The 21,169-nt window shown below is 42.9% G+C and overlaps 1 protein-coding gene and 1 long non-coding RNA gene across 2 annotated transcripts in view; one reads left to right on the top strand and one right to left on the bottom strand.

Moving 5' to 3' along the window:
- The window catches only part of LOC125754210 (uncharacterized), a 57,960-nt gene extending 52,464 nt beyond the window's left edge, over positions 1–5,496 (top strand). Inside the window, exon 3 of the long non-coding RNA XR_007407834.1 lies at positions 4,510–5,496. This is a non-coding gene — a long non-coding RNA (uncharacterized LOC125754210). The remainder of the gene's footprint in view (positions 1–4,509) is intronic.
- Positions 5,497–12,097: 6,601 nt separating this feature from the next.
- Positions 12,098–12,956, bottom strand: LOC112646966 (40S ribosomal protein S3a-like). The gene has a single exon (XM_035709523.1). It carries the CDS (start codon positions 12,939–12,941, stop codon positions 12,147–12,149), a length of 795 nt encoding a protein of 264 aa, XP_035565416.1. The 5' UTR covers positions 12,942–12,956; the 3' UTR covers positions 12,098–12,146.
- Positions 12,957–21,169: the final 8,213 nt, after the last annotated feature.

Raw genomic sequence — 21,169 nt, 5'->3', positions numbered from 1 at the left:
TTTATATGCTTATTTTGTTTTTTAAATACAAAACTTTTGCAAGGTATGTTGCTTTTAGACATTCTGCACCAGTTGTGAACTCATTTTCAGCCTTTCTATGACAGTGTTCTCTAACATGAGACGGAGACTCTTCATCTGTCTTTAGCCCCTGATCACCTATCTGTGGAGCTAGTGGAGCAGCTGGCTCCTTGAAGACAAAGGGAAACAGCCTGGAAATGGGCTTTAGAGTGATGAGAACAATGGGTTTTGACTCCATTGGGTTGCTCTGGGAAATTGCTAAACCTCCTATAGGTTTTTAAGTGTTCATTTCGTTTGTTTTTTTTTAAGATTTTTATTTATTTATTCATGAGAAATACACAGAGAGAGAAGCAGAGACACAGGCAGAAGGAGAAGCAGGCTTCATGCAGGGAGCCTGATGTGAGACTCGATCCGGGTCTCCAGGATCATGCCCTGGGCCGAAGGCAGGCGCTAAACCGCTGAGCCACCCAGGGATCCCCTAAGTGTTCATTTCGATTTGAGTATGCTTCTGCCTTGTATAGTCTTACCACTACTCTGACCCTAAAAAATGTCCCTACAGACAGAACATGAAGTCAACTATTATGAGCTTTCCATAAGTAAAATGAAACAAAACAATAGCTCATTAAGACCTGCTCTTTACGAAAAGATAAATTCCTGCTTGATTCTTCCTGTGTATTGGAAATGAATTTGCAGCTGGCTCTAAAATTAGAGGATTTTATTTATTTATTTATTTATTTATTTATTTATTTATTTATTTATTTTGAGAGGCAGATTTCATTTATTTATTTATGAGAGACACAGAGAGAGGGGCAGAGACGTAGGCAGAAGGAGGAGTAGGCTCCATGCAGGGAGCCTCATGTAGGATTCGATCCCAGGACCACAAGACCACGCCCTGAGCCAAAGACAGATTCTCAACCACTGAACCATCCCAGGTGTCTTGAGGACATTCTTTTATTCCCAGTGGAACAAGATACTGAAGTGTTTATATTTCCCGGCTACTTATTATAAAAGAAGGAAGACTTCAGGACCAAATGGACATAACAAGCTGGGGTTGGTTCCAATGGCCATCATCATTGATGTTCCTGGCAAGGAGTTGTTTATTTGATGGCTTTCAGGATTCTCTTTGTGTAATGGAGTGGGAGGTAATTATCTGTTAGACATCTTCCAAATGCTAGCTGAACTGGCTGGCTGGCCAAGGACTATGTGCAAGGGGCATGCTGTCATTTTGTAATCCCTTACCAATCATCCTACTGAATGCTTTTTGGAGTGGGGGAGGAGGAACCTGCATTTCATCTTTACACAAAGACCAGGGGAAAATATAACTATGATTGATGGATGCACAAGTTCAGATGATGGTGATATTTCCAATCTTTTTACTATCACAGCACTTCCAGGCTGAGAGGATAAATCTCTTGACACATGTGTATCCCTTTCACAGTGCGCTGGAGGGAAGGAAGGCTCAAATTTGGACAGGGTTAAAGTATCCTGTGGGGGTTAAGAAAGTGGCTGAGCTGCGATTTAAACCCAAGGCTGTGACTACAAAACCTGTGTTCTTACTGATTTATACTGCAGTGTACCATCAAATTATTTGTGTGGTGGTGTAAAATTCTCACAAACATCTCCAAGGGATGAATTATATGTCTGTAATTGAAGGCTGGATATAGCTGACCCACTTATGATGCTGGTGTTTGGACACAGGCCAAACCCTCATTTGACTGGGTTATCCTATTAGATTGTATTTCCAATGATCAGTGCTTTTAGAGTCACCATTTAACAAATGTTTCCATGGCTCAGCGGTTTAGCACCACCTTCAGCCCAGGGTGTGATCCTGGAGACCCGGGATGGAGTCCCACATAGGGCTCCCTGCATGGAGCCTGCCTCCCCCTCTGCCTGTGTCTCTTCCTCTCTCTGTCTCTCATGAATAAATTTAAAGAAAAAAATGTTTTCATGGAAATCCTGTCATCTCATCAGCTACCTTGTAAGAAAGATTCTACTCTACGTACACTCTGAGTGGGAGGGTGTTGGAAGTCCAAATTGCAAAAGCCAAGCAAATAGCATAGCTATTACTGTAGTAGGAAGATTGGGAGTCACTGTTTCAGGCTAATTTAACATGCCTGATGGCAATCTGGGAAAGTAAGTACATTTCTTGGCAATTTTTCCTTTTTATACATTTAGTCCACTGGGATGCTACGTAGGAGGATATTCCTCCAAGGAACAGCTACTCAGTATCCAGCCTCCTATGTGTGACCACCTCTGTCCACAGGACAAGGATGCAAAGAGCGAGCAGGGCTCTCATCTAAGTGTCATTTGTTCATCTGGTCCTCTCTGCTCCATGATCAGTTTATTGGAAGCCTGTGTGGGTGTGAGTTAAAGATCCCATGTGGTGTGTTCCTTTCCCTGGGTTTTCTTCCTCAAAGTCATGTTTTTCATAGTATAAGTGTTTATTGCTTATTTACCTAGAATGTTCAATTCAACATCCACCTAGAAAAGAGGAAGGGTACCTGAAGGTAGTAAATATAACAGAACTATATGCAAGTTTTCACCCTAAGGTACCCTTTTCTCCATTTCAGTGATATTTATTCTTGGTTAAACATTGAAGGAAGCAAGAGGTGTATATCTATTACCAAGACCCTGGAGAAGGAAAAGTCAAGCCATGGCTGGGAGCTGGCCATCTCAGCAGCTGATTTAAGCTTGCTCCAGGGACCTAGAAACTGAAGGTGCCTCTTCATGAAGCAGATCCCCCACAAAAGATGAGAAATGAAATTGCAACACCACCCACCAAAAGTTTTCAATCAGACTTTACATGATGTTTATCCAACACTGTGTTAATCTGTGCCTTACTGAAACAGCAGACAGTTGTCATTTATTCCTAAATGCCTGCACATTTGCCTTGTAAGCAATGACTTTTTCAGACAAGACTATTTTCTTCACTGTTAAAAATGAGAATCTCTGAGGCACCTGGGTGGCTCAGTCGGTTAAGCATCTGCCTTTGGCTTACCTCATGATCTCAGGGTCCTAGGATCAAACCCACAGGGAGTCCGCTTCTCCTTCTCCCTCTGCCTGCCACTCCCCCTGCTTGTGCTCCCTCTCTCTGCGAAATAAATAAATAAAACCTTAAAAGGAGAGAATCTCTGAGGAAAAGGTAGCTATCGGATCTCTATATAACACCACTCACCCTCAGAGAATTAGACCAGGAGCCCCAGGAAAGGGGGAAATTGTGCTAAGTGTGTTTATAGGAACAAAATCAATAAATAAACCTTGAGTATACTATACCATTTGTTTTATAAGAAAGTTCTACTGTATTGCTAAAGCTGAGAAAATACTTCCAAATCCCATGACTGTAGTCAACATCCAGACCTAGAGCAAAACTACTAAGCAGAAGGATTTATGTCATAACAAAGATTTTCAAAAGAATGAAAATTATGTAAACCTCCCCCTCCCTCCCTCCAAGCTAGACAGAGAGGTAATTAAAAAAGAAAGAAAGAGAAAGAAAGAAAAAAGAAAGAAAAAGAAGAAAGAAAGAAAGAAAGAAAGAAAGAAAGAAAGAAAGAAAGAAAGAAGGAAGGAAGGAAGGAAGGAAGGAAGGAAGGAAGGAAGGAAGGAAGGAAGGAAGGAAGGAAGAAAATCAAATCTCTGCTGCACTGGAAGAAAAGCAAGAAAGAGGCTAAGTCATTGGTCAGAGTGGCTGATAGAAAATCCAAACGCTGGAGGTCGGGGTGATAGAAACCCTAAGAAAAGGGTTTGAGGATCTAGGAGCAGGAGACTTGTGCCTCCACTCCCTACCAAGAATCCTGCCAGGAAATATTCTCACAGAGAGCCTAAGCCAACACAAGGGGCTAGAGCAGGACAAGCTGAGCTGAGAGACCATCTAAGATCAACTTACCACCACATGTCTATGCTTCCCATAGCATCAGAGCAACATAGAAGAGCAGCCAATGCTTTCCCATGGCTTCCCCCATGAGACTGGGCAAGAGTGGCTGAGAGCAAGCCAGTGGACTGGGAATGCCTTTATCTCTGTGTATGTAACTGGAAGCCCAAGGGCAGGGTATACTGAGGTCATCACGGCGATGGCAGTGAGGACAGATGCCAACAGCCACAAGGAAGACCTCACAGTTAGTTGCCCACTCCTTAAATGTCCAGATCATACATAAGAATGCCAGGAACAGAGACCATCTTACCCGGAGGTTAAGAAAATTTTAAAAAGAGTGAGAGAAGGAGAAGAATCTTGAACTAAAAATTTACTCATGAAGACGTGGATTTCCTGAGATTAGAGTCACATCCTGCCACAGGTCTTGTCTAATGTTTTAGAGATCTGGGAGAGAATCTGCTGGTCTTGATTGACTGGCAAGGCAGCACCCCCAGTAGTGTCCACGTCAGAAACAAGCCCCCACTGTCTCCTAGATGGAGGAGCTTGGCAGGCATCTTCCCCCTACCCATCAGGGAGATGGTACTTGCCACTGTGTGTTCTAAACCTTCTTTTTGTTCTTCTAGGACTATTATGAAGTTCTGGGAAAGGAAAAGCTCCCAAAACAGATCATCATGGTAAAGTCAAATTCTCCAGCAGAAGAGCTGAAAAGAAGATTAAGGATATGTAGGGGGGACAGGGGCCTGTGTGTCCTGGTGTCTTGAAGTCACTGGAGGAACAGCCATTAACTGCTAACCAGTGCTTTTCAAAAAAGGGGGGGCGGGGAAGACTGGGTTTTAAATCAGAAGTAATTGAATTTACTTTGAATTAGAAAGATTTAGTTTTCTATTACCAAGAAGAAACTAGGGCTCATGAATTAATTTAATTCAATTATAGAGAAATAAAATTACTTCTTAGCTCACTTGACATTTCCAATAGCAAAACATTTACTCCCTTGACACATTTCCGTGTAAATTCTCAAATTTCAGAATGAGAGTCTTGAGGCCTTCTTAAAGGAGTTTCACTCATCAGTCCAGGCAATTAGAATGAGCTTTTTAAGGAGACGTAGCGGTGGAGGCTGGGGCGGGGCATTGGGGTTGATGCCCAGGATCCACTGCCCCCTTCCTTCACCGTGAAGCAAACCTGGTGACTGCACCTCCTTTCCTGTCAGGTGAGCCACCATGCAGCCGCCTGACCTGCCCAGGAAAGCCCAGCCTCAGCCAATCAGCACAACATTTCCCTAAGGGGCTTAGTCGGGGGCGCTCAGCTGACACCCAGGATAGGCCTCCTCCCTCTGGAGATGACACCAAAACACAGAACCAGCCTCATTTTGAAATGGACACCACAGAAGGTAAAGAAAAGATGTGTGGCAGGGTGCCAAATCAAATCTACCCTAGAACCACTGCTTCCAGAGTTAGCAGGGCTGAGGCGCTCAGTCGTTTACCGTCGACCCTGGTTTGAGTTGGGCTTTGTGTTATGCACAACCAAAAAGCCCTGACATGTCACAGCTGGATAAAGGAACTCTCTCGGCCTCTAAATCTCAATATCTGAGTAGGTAGGGTAGGGCCTCACAGTCATTACCTCATAGTTTTTTTTTAAAGATTGTATTTATTTATTCATGAGAGACAGAAACAGAGAGAGAGAGAGAGAGACACAGGCAGAGGGAGAAGCAGACTCCATGCAGGGAGCCCGACGTGGGACTCGATCCCGGGTCTCCAGGATCACGACCTGGGCTGAAGGCGGCGCTAAACCGCTGCGCCACCCAGGCTGCCCCATTACCTCATACTTTAATGCCGTTTTTTTTCTACAAGAGTATTCAAGGAGAAAAACTGACAAAGAAGTAAAACTGAATGCTATAAGTGAAAAACCCAGAGTATCCTTTTTCCCTCATATTTCATATTTATCTTCCCACCAACCTATAGCATCACGCCCCTGATGGCCCATGTACAATGGATCTACCTTTCTTTCACTTCCTCCCTCTTCTTTCCTGCTTTATAGGCAGGAGGAGAGACAAGGAGGAGGAGAGGAGAAGGAGAAAGAGACAGAAGGACAGAAGGCAGGCAGTTGGCAGGCAGTTGGGCATCAGTGAGAGCTCCCTGCTTCTGGTTAAGTGGAAGAAACATTCCTCCTCAGCTCTTATATAAAACTACGGATGTGTGCTTTCATTGTTCAGGGATATTGGGTGACTCCAAGAGAACAATCCATTCCGTAAATTCCACTGACCACTCATGACCAGGTGATGCAAGCAGTGGGACACGATGCATGTTGATAGTTGGCTCTGTCATGACCTTCAAGCCTGGCAGCTACAGGATCATTATATTTCACTCACTCAGTTTCGCTCTCACAAACCACTCCAAGGCTCGTAGGGTGACCTCCCAGACCAGAGTTTAGAACAGGCCACTAGACAGGACACTTATCAAAGTGCAAACATTGACTTTACAATGTGGCAGTTAAAAATAACCTTCCAGAAACTCCAAGTGCGTCAGGGGAGGCCATTGTCCTGCACGGCATACCATGTACCTAAGACTTCCTCTTGGAGGCCTTCTCACCCTCATTCTTTACTTGCCTTCTTGTGGCTGCGAATGGACGATATTCAAAGGGGGCCACTGTTTTAGGATGTTAAGATTTTTAAGTTTCTGCTTTTTTTGATCTACTCTTTGCCTTTTGGAATAACACACAAATCCCCAATTGGCTGTTGCATAGAATAGCAGTGCATAGGAGCCCACTGTTATTGATTGATTCATTCATTCATGTATGCATTCATTCATTCATTCATTCATTCATTCATTCATTCATCTGGCATCCAGAACACGTGGATCCAGGAAGAGAGGTACAATTCCCAAGGCTCAGTTTCAGCTCACAAAGCCATGATGAGGTCAGGCGGGAATCTGAAACTACAGCTTAGACTACACTGGAGATAGCATGTGGGTAAGGTTCAGGGCATAGCCAGGGAAGAACAGAGGATAGAGCAAAATATTTTCAAATGTCATGTGGGTGAGGAAATGCCCCTGCTAAATAATAATAATTGGATACTTGCCTCCATGCTGAAGCAAGGATGCATTGAGAGTCAACACCCTGCTAGTCAAGGCTAAATTAGATTAGGTTCTGTGCTTAGAAGAGTGAGATTGAAGAACCTTGAAAAACTCTACTGAAAGAATTCTCAGAATTCTATATCAAACAACACAATTGGGAACTGAGCAAAAGTCATGAAGAGACATTCAAACCAAGAGAATATATTATGACACGTGAAAAGGTGTTTGACCGGGCTCACCAAATTAAGACCACATTGAGATACCATTAGATAACTGTTAGAATAACTAAAATAAAAAATAACAATAATGCCAAATGTTGGCAAAGGAACAGAGAAATTTAATCTCTCACACATTGATGATGGGAATGTTATATGCCACAGCCACTCTGGAAAATATTTTGGTAGCTTCTTTAAAAACTAAACATAGGGATCCCTGGGTGGTGCAGCGGTTTGGCACCTGCCTTTGGCCCAGGGCACGATCCTGGAGACCCGGGATCGAATCCCACGTCGGGCTCCCGGTGCATGGAGCCTGCTTCTCCCTCTGCCTGTCTCTGCCTCTCTCTCTCTCTCTCTGTGACTATCATAAATAAAAAAATAAAAAATAAAAAAATAAAAAATAAATATATTGTGTTGGCTATTCTGGGTCTTTAAAAAAATAATAAATAAAAATAGAAACTAAACATATAGCAGAATTGCACAGCAGAAGCAGGCCCATAAAAACTAAACATACTTACCTATGACCCAGCATCTGCACTCCAGGGCATTTACCCCAGAGAAATGAAAACTTATATTCCACATAAGTACACAACTGATCACAGCAGCTTTATTTGTAATAGCCCATAACTGGAAACAATAGAAATATTCCCCAGTATGTGAGTGGTTAAACAACCTGTGGTATATCCACACCATGGAATATTACTCAGCAATAAAAAGGAACAGCACTTATATAACATTACCAAAGTGACAAAATTAGAAATGGAAAACAGATTAGTGGTTGCCAGAAGTTAGGGACTTTGTAGGAATAACATGAGGGGGATTTCTGTGGGGAATGGACTAGTCCTGTGTCTTGATTACACTGGTGATTATATGAATTTATAAATGTGATAAAATGGCATGGAACTATACACACGCATTGTACCAATGTCAAGTCCCTGGACTTGATATTATACTACAATTATGTAAGATGCAATCATTCAGGGCAATTGGGTAAAGGATTCACCAGAACTCTTTTGTACTATTTTTTGCAACTTCCTATGCATTTATAATCATTTTTAAAACTTTTTTTGACCCTGCCAAGAGTTTCTGGACCTAAGCCAGATGCTATGAATTCGGCGGTCTGGCCTATCCGCATCCATTTACCGATGGTCTTCCGTTCACTGTACCCATATTTCCTTGGTGGGACCCCCCTTTTAGCCACTTTCTGCCCAGACAGTTCCAGCGAAAACATGACCTGGGCCTCAGCGTTCAGCATACCATGTTCCCCTAAGCCAGTCTAGACTGGATTTTGCTGGAGCTGGGATAGAAGCTGTTGCTCCTTTGCACTAGACTCAGACCCGGAAGGATGGAGGTTGGGGAACCGCATGAGGCACTGCCAATGGCACTGCTGCCAGGGAAACATTAGGCGAGAAATAGAGAAATTCCTTTCAGAGGAAATGATGTGAGCCTTGCGGCCAGTCATGCCTACCTCTGAAGTGTTGTTTGTGAGCCAACACCTCTCGTAAATTCCGAGCAGGCGGCCCTCCGCGGGTTACCCTAACACCTGGCTACTTAACAGGTCCTGAACTCCAGGGAGAGACAGCATTCCGCCCTCGCACGAACAAAAACACAGACAGCTCTCGGGGTTGCCCACAACCCATCTCCCTGGACCAGTGGTACCAATGGAAGCCTGTCCTCTGGGAATCCTGGCCACGAATCTAGTGAAGCAACCCTCAGAGCGGTTCATGCTGACACCTAATACCCCCATGTGGGGACCTGCAGGAAGAAGTCACGTTTCACCCAGCAAGGAAGAATACTGGTCCCCTGAGCAGATAATATGGAGGTCCCTGTCTCTCCTTCCAACTCTACGTGTCGTTCTGATTTTTCATTTTCTCCTTTTATTTTGCTTACCATTTTGCTTCCAAATCCCTTCATGTGTAACCTTGGTTTTGTCTCCTTTCTCTTGCCTGCCCCACTCAGGATATCCATGGGTCTGACCCAGCCAAGTGTCTGTCCTCCGCTCCCCATCCGTCACGAGGCCCCAACGATGTCTGAGGCCCACACCTTCCATCTCCTCTAGCACCCCCGCCTCCCCACCTCAGTGAAAATGGGGTTCTTTCCACCTGTGCTCCAGGTCCCAGCTCCTCAGGACTCTCTTGGTTAACGATCTCTGCTCTCTGGGATCTTCAGCCTGACCTCTGTGCTGGCTCCTTCTCCTCACCCTACACACTCACCCCAATCTCTCTCCTCCAGTGATAACAAACACTGGCCCTCACCCTCTGCCTCCTGCTAACGATTGCTCTATCTCTCTGTGCTTTTCTGCCACGTTTTTGGGAAGAACATTCTGCTTCGATTGGCTCTGTGCTTCCTTACCCTTTATTTATTTTTTTTAATTTTTTTTAAGATTTTATTTATTTATTCATGAGAGACAGAGAGAGAGAAAGAGAGCCTCACCCTTTATTAAATGCCCAGTCCTTGGCCATCTGGCCTCTGCCTTACTGAAACTGCTCTCTGAGGCCTCCCACTTTCCATGCAAAATGGAAAGGACTGGTGTGAGTCTTGGTGCTTGCAGCTCTACTGCCTGAAGCTGCCGCCTCCTCTCTCCTCAGAAACCCCTCTCTTGGACTTGCCTGAGGCCAGGCTCCTGGCTTTCTTCCCATCTCTCTTCCACTTCTTGGTCTCCTCTGCTGGGCCTTCTTGGTTTTTTTTTTTTGTGTGTGTTTTTTTGTTTGTTTGTTTTTTAAAGATTTCTTTATTTATGATAAACAGAGAGAGAGAGAGAGAGAGGCAGAGACACAGGAGCAGGGAGAAGCAGGCTCCATGCCGGGAGCCGGACGTGGGACTCGATCCAGGGACTCCAGGATCGTGCCATGGGCCAAAGGCAGGCACTAAACTGCTGAGCCACCCAGGGATCCCATGGGCCTTCTTGTTTTGCCTGGCTTCTTAGAGTTTCACACCTGGCCTTCTATTTATTACATTTTTTAAAAAGATTTTATTTATTTATTCATGAGAGACACAAACACACAGAGGCAGAGACACAGGCAGAGGGAGAAGCAGGCTCCGTGCACCGGGAGCCCGACGTGGGATTCAATCCCGGGTCTCCAGGATCGCGCCCCAGGGCCAAAGGCAGGCGCCAAACCGCTGCACCACCCAGGGATCCCCTTATTACATTTTTTTAAAAGATTTTATTTATTTATTCATGAGAGACACAAACACACAGAGGCAGAGACACAGGCAGGGGGAGCCCAACGTGGGACTCAACCCCAGGACTCCAGGATCATGCCCTGAGCCAAAGGCAGATGCTCAACCACTGAGCCACCCAGGTGCCCCTTGTCATTACATTCTTATCATCTCCACACCGTAACTGGGACATCTCAGAATCTGTGACTTCACTTAACATGATATGCGTTTAAGTTGTCAAGTCCATTTCCTGGGCTCCATATCACCTCACGTGAGGCCCTCATCTGGGCCTTCAAGTTCCACATGTTCAAGTTGAGCATAGCCTCTATCTACCTGACCACTGTCTGCCTGCAGCCCTTCCTTTCTTCCTCCTGCACTCCCTGCAGGGAAGGGTGGCACCAACCACTCAGGCCCCCAAGCTCCCCTTCCTCCCTTCATGTGGTCAGCAGCCAAACCCTCTGGGTTTTAGCTCCTCCTCAGCTCTCACACATCCTTCCCCCCTCTGATATCCTTTTTTTTTTTTTTTTTTTTTTAAATCTCCTTGTCCCTTAACCTGGCTTGTCTCCAGGCTTCTCTACACTCCTAGCCCCCAAACAAAAACGTGTTCAGGTTCTACATGCTTAGAACCCTGCCTTGGGGATCCCTGGGTGGCGCAGCGGTTTGGGGCCTGCCTTTGGCCCAGGGCGCGATCCTGGAAACCCCGGATCAAATCCCACATCAGGCTCCCGGTGCATGGAGCCTGCTTCTCCCTCTGCCTATGTCTCTGCCTCTCTCTCTCTCTCTCTCTCTCTATGTGACTATCATAAATAAATAAAATTAAAAAAAAAAAAAAAAAAAAAAAAAGAACCCTGCCTTGGCTGCTCCTTGTCTTCCTGGTGAAAGGCTTCTCTCGATGCAGCACCCTCCATGACATGCTTCCTGCGTTTCCTCCTGACGATTCCCCAAGTGTGCCCTCAACCCTGCAGCCGACTCCTATGCCATCCTTCAAAAGGTTCAGTTGGGTATCACTTCTCATGGAAACCCTTCTAATGTGCCCAAGCCGAGTTAACACCACTGTCTCCGTTCCTGTCACATGTGTACTGAGATTGTCATGATACATGTCCCTATACTATGTCCTCCATAACATCAAGATAGCCTTCTGGACAAGGGCAGTGTCTTTTTTTTTTTTTTTTTGTATAGCATTTTTTTCCCCATGTTTTATTTTATTTTGAGATACATCAAACCTTTAGAATGTTGGAAAAGAATGGTACAATAAACATGCCTAGGGACATCTGGGTAATTCAGTGGTTGAGCATCTGCCTTTGGCTCAGATCCTGATCCCAGAGTCCTGGGATCGAGTCCTACATGAGGCTCCCACGGGGAGCCTGCTTCTCCCTCTGCCTATATGTCTCTGCTTCTCTCCGTGTGTCTCATGTGAATAAATAAAAATATTTAAAGGAAAAAAAAGAAAAGCACCCCCCAACCAAATTACTTCCTCTGTTTTAGTGGTTCTCAAAATGTGATCCCCATGATAGCAACATTAGTCTCACCCGGAAACTTTGCAAAAATACAGATTTCTTTTTTTTTTTTTTTTAAAGTTTCCTTTTATTAACCATCTAGAACACTTCCATCCAGATCACTACAGCTTAAAATAGATCACTACCCTTTTGCAGCTATTTAGTAGCCAAGAGCAATGGATAAGATCCATACAATAGTTCTGAAAAGTTCACACGGTCAGTTCAAAACATCTGCTTCACCGAGCCTGATTATTTAAAAAGAATGATAAGAAATTAAACATCACAAATATGTTTTTATTGGTCACCATTAAATGTCTGAATTTTAAACAGATTCTTGGACTGGTGGTTCATATCCATCAGCTCGTTCAACTTTAGCACCGGTCTCATCCCCCGTAGCTTTTCCAGAACTACTACCTTCACCATGAAGCTCCATGAGTTTTCCCAATTCAAACTTGGGCTTCTTCAGCATTTTTACTTTTCTAACAAAAACATCATGGAGTGGATAAATAGACTGACAAGCTTTTTCTATATCTTTTCCGATGCTGTCTGGAATCAATTTATTGACCACTTCTTTCAAGTCATTTGTTTGCACCTCTCGGGTCATGATTTCCATCATCTTTTTCCGGATTTGGTGGACCTGTTGGTGCTGAGCGTAAGAGGTCTTCCGAATCTGATTATTGCGTTTTTTAGTAAAACCAACACAAAATAGACAAAGCAAATAACCATCGGTAGTCTTTACATCAACATGAGCTTCAATCATGGTCTGCCATTTTTTGACCATGGAGCACATTTTGTCACGGGTAAGATCCATGCCATGAAAATTAGTCAGGCAGTTTTTGCCCTGCACATCCTCAGTGATTAGCTTGAATTTCCTAAATGCAACTTCATCATTCTGCAGATCAGCAAGGCTAACTTCAAAAACCCGACCCTTGAGACCATCAGACGCAATTTTGGTTCCTTGAGTTCTTGTGACTAGTGTTTTTCCAATATTTCTTATATTGAACATAGCTGGCGCTTTCACATCATACCAATCTTTCTTAGAAAATGGATCAACCACTTTCTTCTTGGCTCCCTTTTTGCCGCCTTTCGTAAGGCGCTTGTTTTTGCCGACCGCCATGGCGCTGCTGCGCAAAAATACAGATTTCTGAGCCCTACCCCAGTCTCTGAGACGGAGCCCAACAATCTAGTTTAACAAGCACCCCCCAGGTGATATCAATACACCTACAGTTTGCGAATCTCTGTACTTTAACAAGTAGGGACAGATGGATAAGAAAATTTTCACTGGATTCTCCTAAACTCTGACTCAGGGTAGCACCAAGAATCTACTTCAACTGCAACTACTTACATCTTGGAAACTATAACAGTAAACCTATGGGCAAAATCAGGAAACAACTGAAACAACTACAGTCTGTGAAACAGGTTTATCCTCCTAAGTATAATTATTCATGAGGGATATTGAAAACTTAAATACTGGAAAAAAAAAAAAAAAAGAAAAGAAAACTTAAATACTGGGATCAAGACCTGCATCAGGCTCCTGCTTTCCCTCTGCCTATGTCTCTGCTTCTCTGTGTCTCTCATGAATAAATAAATAAAATATTTAAAAATAAATAAATAAACACCTTTTACCCAAAGTCACCATCTGTTTACATTTTGTCACATTGTGCACTCTTCTGTCCTTTCTTCTTCCTCTAAAAAATCTTTATGTGCTGTACTGGATTGAATAGTGTCCCCCCCAGGTTTCTGCCTACCAGTACCTATGAATATGACTTTATTTGGAAATAGGGTCTTTACAGATATAATCAAAATAAGATGCAGTCATAATGGGATTAGGATCCAATGATCCTAAGGAAGGGGGAAATTTGAACAAATACACAGTAGGGAATATCACATGAAGAAAGAAGCGAAGATCAGAGTGATGCCTGGAAGAGGCAAGGAATGATCCTCCCCTACAGGCTTCAGAGGGCGCATGACCCTGCCACTACCTTGATTTCAGACATCTGGTCTCCCAGGCAATGAGAAAGTGAATTTCTGTTGTTTTAAGCTTCCCACTTTGTGGTAATTTCTTAGGGCAGCCTTAAAAAACTAATAAAATTTTCTTATATAGAGAGAAACACAGCAATATGCAGTTGACCCTCAAACAATGTGGGGGTTAGAAGCACTAACACCGTGTGTAACTGAAAATCCGCTTATAACTTTTGACTCCCAAAACTTTACTAAAAGCTGGAAATTTTACCAATAACATAAACAGTCTATTAATACATGTTTTGTATATTATATGTATTATGTACCGTATTCTTAAAATAAGCTAGAGAAAAAATATTAAGAAAATCATAAGGAAGAGGGGATCCCTGGGTGGTTCAGTGGTTTAGCACCTGCCTTTGGCCCAGGGCGCGATCATGGAGTCCCAGGATCGAGTCCCACACGTCAGGCTCCCAACATGGAGCCTGCTTCTCCCTCCTTCTGTGTCTCTGCCTCTTTCTCTATCTCTATGTCTATCATAAATAAATAAATAAATAAATAAATAAACCTTTAAAAAAAAGAAAATCATAAGGAAGAGAAGATACATTTATAGTACTGTACTATATTTATCAAAAAAATTATATAAATGGACCTGTACAGCTCAAACCTATGTTGTTCAAGGTTTAACTATAGATATTAATATACCTATTAATATAAAATATACCTACTAATATAAAATATAAAATCAATGTGTAATATAAACTATAATAGATATTAATATATTATGTATAATATATATATTTTTTAATTTTTTAATTTATTTATGATAGAGAGAGAGAGAGAGGCAGAGACACAGGCAGAGGGAGAAGCAGGTTCCATGCACCAGGAGCCCGACGTGGGATTCAATCCCGGGTCTCCAGGATCGCGCCCTGGGCCAAAGGCTGCGCCACCCAGGGATCCCTAATATATATTAATTATACATCTATTAGTATAGATTAATATAGATATAAAATTTTTATCATTTGAAAATTTTAGAGATCATGACATTTATATCTCAACACTTTAGTATGTACCTCCTAAGAATAAAGGCATTCTTATATAATTACAATATCATCATACTCCAAAAAATATAACCTTAATACTATACTATACTATACTAGATTATATATATAATATATATTTGAATTTCCTAATGATCATAACAATAACTTATAGCTTTAAAAAAAATTCAGAATTCAATCAAGACTCAGCTACTGTATTTATCATGTTTCTATAACCTCCTTATACTGTAATAGTTCCTTGTCTTTTTTCTTTTTTCTTTTCTTAATATTGACTTTTTTCCTTTTTTTAAAAAAATTTTTTTTAATTTTTTTTTTATGATAGTCACACAGAGAGAGAGAGAGAGGCAGAGACACGGGCTGAGGGAGAAGCAGGCTCCATGCCGGGAGCCTGATGTGGGACTCGATCCCGGGACTCGAGGATCAAGCCCTGTGCCAAAGGCAGGCGCTCAACCGCTGAGCCACCCAGGGATCCCCTTCTTCATGTTTAGATTCAAGTTAAACCAATTTGGCAAAGAAACTACTGTGTCTTACTTAGCATATCACATGAGGAGCACATTATGAAATTGATTTTGTTTATTTTGTTTTGTTTTAATTTTTTATTTGGGTAAAGCCGACACAATGCTACTTTCATTTCAGGTGCTCAACACAGTGATTGGACAAGTTTAATGTTATGCATGCTTACCACAAGTGCAGTTACCATCTATCTTTGACAGCTGATTTGGTTACCCATACTCATTAGTGGCCATGGTAAGTTTGATCACATGGTTAGTAGAGGATTGTCTTATTGTATTCCCAGTATTTATCAATAGGCCTGTGAGCCAGTAATTGTTCATGGAATGAATCAATAAATGACACTTCTGAAGTCCAGTAGTCTACACTGAAACTAAAAACTTTGAAAACTTAGCAACACGGGCAACTTTGTATCAATCATGCACATCACCTCCTATTCATCCTGGATATCAGTGGGCTGCAGTGCTTTGTCATCCCCGCTTCAACCATGTTAATGTTCTGCACTACAACGTGAAATCTGCTGTGGAAGCAGGGTGGTTTGGGCTTATAGAAAATTCAACTGTGATCTTAGGAGTTTTGGAACATAGCTGTCAGGATGACCATCTAAAACACTCAAAAATAAAACAAACTATGTCTTACTGACTTGGGTGTCATTATTTTTTTTTCAAGATATTTTATTTAGGCCCCAGCAATTTAAGCCAGTTTCCAGAGTTAGCTAACATGTTTGTAACAGCAAATTATAAATGTTAAATTCTAAAAATTAACACAGCAGCCTTCAGGTTACCTAAAACCCCAGGGCTTATTGCCTATCATCGATTTCTGTCCACCATATTTAATCATTGGTCAATATTTTTACAAAGATATTCAATAGTTTTACAAAGACAATCAACTTCAATCAAAGGGAATGTTAGAGATTAGATCATGAATGATTTAAATAAAAGGCTTTTATTATAGAACCAAATACTAGTGAAGCCATATGATTTGATTAACTCTTCTAACTTTAACAGCAGCTACAGAAAGCTACCTCAGATTCAAAGATGGAAATGATGGACTTTGCTATAACAGAAGTTGTTGATTCTCACACACAGTGAGAATTCTCTTCTATGTATGTGCTCCCTAGTTTTAGCCACCAAAATATTGAGGGAAGCTGTAGTGATTATTCTAATTGGCTTAGTCTGAGCTAATTTCACACATTGCACGAGCACAGGCATAACCACATTGGTGGTTAAAAAAAAAAGTTGATGAGCTCCCGTTGGCTTCAGTGTTTATGAAGTACAGCATGCTGCTGATGAAAACTTGGGTGGCATTAACAGAAATTTAGTACGTAGAAAAATGCACTCCTTAGTGTCTGTAGCACTGTATTTACTTCTGGACATCATTCTGACAGAGATGGGGCAATCTGGATCACATCAGAGGAGTCTTATCGAGCCAAACCACCTAAGTTCAAAGTTAGGCTCTGTGACTTACTACCTGTAGAACTCTGGGCACCTTACTTAACTTCTCTATGTCTCAGTTTCCTCATCTGTAAAACAGGGATAGTACTTACCTTATAGGGTTGTTAAGGGATTTATATGAATTAATATATATGAATTGCTCAGAATGACACGGTGGCACATAATATGTAACCAGTAAATTGCTTATTATTGTTAGTATCATCATCATCACCACCATTATCATCAGGAAAAACTGGTGAAAATAAAGCAGGGAAAATAAAAAGGAGACTTGGAGGTACATGACTGGTCTCTTCAAAGCCTTGAAATGTTGCCAACAGGAAGAGGGATTAGGTGATTTCCAATTGATCTGGGAGCACATTGAATATCAAAGGGTATGAATTACAGGAATTCAGAATAGAGCTCACTGTATAGGAAACATCAGTTTAACAGTCAATGTTATCTGAAGATCAAAGAGGCTTGCTCTGAATGAGATATGTCCCAAGTTACTGGGTTATTCAATCCCACCCTGGATGATCCTTTGGGATTTAATAATTAGCTGGAAGACTGAATTAGATGATTCAAAAGAAACTAGCCTTGTGAGTCTCTAATCAAATGCACCCATTAAAGCATCAAGCAGAATGTTAAAGAATGATTAACATATAAGAAGCTCTACACACACACACACACACACACACACACACACGCAAAGAAGCCCTACACAAATCAAAACCCCATATTGCAATACTGCCACACCTCACACCTCCCCAATCTACTCATGAGTCATCCCAATTTCTATCTGATACTCACATAAACAGGAAAGAGATTCAGTAAAGAGATATCACCTGAATAATACACTCAGGGACGCCTGAGTGACTCAGTTGGTTAAGCCGTGGACTCTTGGTTTCAGGTCAGTCATGATCTCAGGGTCCTGAGATCCAGCCTCGAGTTAGCCTAGACTCAGCAGAGTCTCCTCCGCCCTCTCCCTCTGCTTCCCCGCCAACTCTCTCTCTGTCTAAAATACATAAACCTTTAAAAATAAAATACATTGAGATGCACATACAAAAACATAAGAAGCACCTCATCTTATAGGACTTTAATTTCTAAAATCAGTGTAAATGGTAAGAATCACATGTGGTCAAAGTTGCCCTGAAAAGTCTAGAAAGGCACCTGCCTTTCAGCAACTGCCTCTTTGTGAGCAGAGCACACTTTCCCCCGTACTGGGAATGATCTCTGCTTCTCTGCTTCAGCACTAAATGAAGGAGTTGGCTTGAATTGAGGTGCCAAGTGTGCTTAGACGGTACCCTCAGTCGGGGGGGGGGGGGGGGACCCGTTCCGCGGGGAAATGAGAATAAATGAGACCATGAGATTGATGTCACCCACTGTTCTCACTTCAGCTCACATACTCAGTACAGAACGTTAAGCTAAATTGATTTTCCTATTCTTGTCTCTTTCTTTTCTTTTTCCTAATTATCCAAGTGCACAGAGTTAAAGTCACTAAAGTTAAATGCACTCCCTGCACATTGAGGTGCAAAACCAGGGCTTCGCGATCTTTCAGTCCCTGGTTTCCGGGACTACTCCTGGCCCCCGGTGATGCGCTTGATGGTTTACCGGTGCCCTCCTTTCTCCTGGGAAAGGCCCTCCCCTTCCCTGGGGGAACTGCCCCTTGCAGGCGGCTGCCGAGACTCCGGGGACCCCCAGGTGACCCAAGCGGAGCCAATCAGGAGCCTCCCCGGGATTCCCAGTCTGGGGGGGGAGTCCCCAGCCGCGTCGGAGAGGAAGGAAGGTTCCTGGCTCGGTTCCTGTCCCGGTTCCAGTCCTCTCGAGGGTCCACCTGGCCCTGCCCTTCCCGAGGGGATCCATTAAATAGCTTCTTTTTGCTTGATCAGGTCTACCTCACTTCCAATAAGAGGAATTTTACTACAGCCCTCAAGGGTTTGATTCCCCGGCCTGTACCGATCTCCACACTCTCGGGGGAGCCCAGAGACCGCGCGGAAATAAGCTTCCAGGTCTGGGGCCAACCCTGTTACGGTTGCAGGTTCGGGACTACGTTCACTTTCCAGCGCTAACAAGAGCAAGGAGCCGCTCGGAGCCTTTGAAATCATTCAGATTATGTAACACGCACAAGAAAAAAGAAAAGGGAAAAAAAGGGGAAGAGAAGGAAGGAAGGAAGGAAGGAAGGAAGGAAGGAAGGAAGGAAGGAAGGAAGGAAGGAAGGAAGGAAGGAAGGAAGGAAGGAAGGAAGGAAGGAAGGAAGGAGAGACAAATGAAAGGAAACCCTGTGCCTTCATGAGAATTTCCTCCACCTTTGTCTCCCCGAAAGTTACCTGAGCAAGGCTCTCACTTAAGCACAACAAACTTTCACTGTGCCTGGTACGTGCCAGACGGGCAGTCGGGTTGGAGGAGCCTGCGCAAAGGAATACACAGGGTCCCTGCCCTCAAGGGGATCAGCACCTAAAAGATTCCGGAGACTGGAGCCTCCTCAAAATACCTCTAACAGGTTCACTGATTCTTTCTTCCCTATTTATCAGAAGTTGAGATAATTTGGTCTTTGAAGTGATTAGTAAGAGTAGCTCTCTGCACCGGGAACACGAACACGCACACGGCATCCAAATAACAATCTTGCCATTCCTGAGAATTGAGTAGATATTTCCTTCTAACAAATACATCTCATTTTGAAATACATCCTTCTGGATTTTTTTTTAGAAAAACTGGTTTAAGGAATTTTTTGTTTTGTTTTGCTTTGTTTTGTTTAAGGAAATTTACCACGAATAATTCGTAACATTTGCTTTGGAAGGAAAAACGGTTTTGAGTCTGTTCCTAATGTGCCATTGTTCTGTTGTAGCCACAATGTTGCAGGGAGGCCGCTAGTAGATCATTGGACCCACATCTTTTTATAGGTGGGGTACCTGGGGGGCTTTGGCTCAAGGATCAGCCCAAGGTCACACATTCTGGCCTAGTATCCCACTCTGCAAACATCTGGCTGTGTCTTCTCTCTGCTAGCACACTTAGGTCCTCATTGACCTGGGAAGTAGAGAACAGATACCATGATGTTGAAGAAATTTCCAAAATGACCTCAAAATACCAGCCACTGGGGTCATTGAAACCTTCATGTCCAAAAAAGAAAAATAAAAAAGCCCTGAGATTTCTCTAGCAAGTCAGCAGCTTTACCAAGAGCGATTCTTTAAATTTCATTTCAAAGGACAAGAATCCCAAGTCTTCCCTCTCTATCTAGCACGTCATCTGAAAAATGACAAAGTCAGAAAGTCCGAGAAGCCAACCCAGTGAGAATTTAGATTAGCAGAACTGAGAACAGTGTGCTAGGCATGCAGGGTTAGGATTATTCTGTATTGGGATGCATGCAGCTTTACTGCTCAGAATGGTGAAGGGAGTGGGCCTCTCTGGACATTCTGTCTTTAATAGTCCAGATAATTTGCCTACACCCATTCAATGCCCACTGCAAATAAACTAGGGTGACTCTCCAGTTCCTGGACCGTGAGGGTGTGATCCAGGATGGGCAAATACACGGACTCTTCCCCACTAGAACTGGCAGGCATTTTCTACTTATCAAAGTTCAGACTCTACAACAGAACAGACCAGGCAATTGTTACTTACAAAAAACCTTATTGCTACCCTTGAAATGGTATCTTTGAGCACTAAGTATCTAATCCCTTTGTAAGATCAGGGTGAGAAAGTTACCAAATCCGTAACACCAGGGAACATATTTGAAGACAGGGCTAATGGTAATGAAATGAACAGAAGTTTCACAGAGTGAGACAGAATCTCCTCAAGTGAGAATATGAATAACACATCATTGAATTCTGAGTATGATGAAAGTTTGGCTGGAAACAAAATTCCCTGCTGGGAGTTTGGCCGGCTCAGAGCAGGTTCCCAGGCCTCCCTGTAATACTTTTTTTTTCCCCTTTCTTTCACGAATTTCCCCTGTGTTTGTGGACTGGGGCCAGAATTGGAGGTAGCAGCTGTAATGCATGAAAGGGACCCCAGGACTAGACACTCGGAGGACCAGGACTGAAGATGAACCTCAAGTGCACTGATTTATTGGACTTTCCCCAGGGACTGGCACTGGGACTTTGGATTTCTGTCAGGTACTCACTGCATTATGTCTATTACCTAATGGTTTGGGTTTCCTTTTAATTTATTTTTTATTTTATTTATTTTTGGGGGGGGTTCCTTTTTAAAAAATCATAGTCATTTTCTCATAAATTGTGACCAAACAGCTCTTACTGGAGTGTCAACTGACTAAGGCCATTCAGTACAGGGATTTCTCTAGGTTTCTAGGTACAGGCTCAAGTAAGGTAAAGTCTTATGGCCTTGCAAGAGAACCCTGGCCTTCACACCATGAGCATCTCTGTTTAGAGGTTCAT

This window comes from Canis lupus, chromosome 32, assembly GCF_003254725.2.
Source record: "Canis lupus dingo isolate Sandy chromosome 32, ASM325472v2, whole genome shotgun sequence".
NCBI lineage: Eukaryota > Metazoa > Chordata > Mammalia > Carnivora > Canidae > Canis > Canis lupus.
The sequence above is the reverse complement of the archived record's forward strand: the minus strand, read 5'-3'. Positions and strand labels throughout refer to the sequence as shown.

Coding starts and splice junctions, on each gene's coding strand:
- LOC112646966 (XM_035709523.1), bottom strand. CDS start 12,941: ATGGCGGTCGGCAAAAACAAGCGCCTTACGAAAGGCGGCAAAAAGGGA.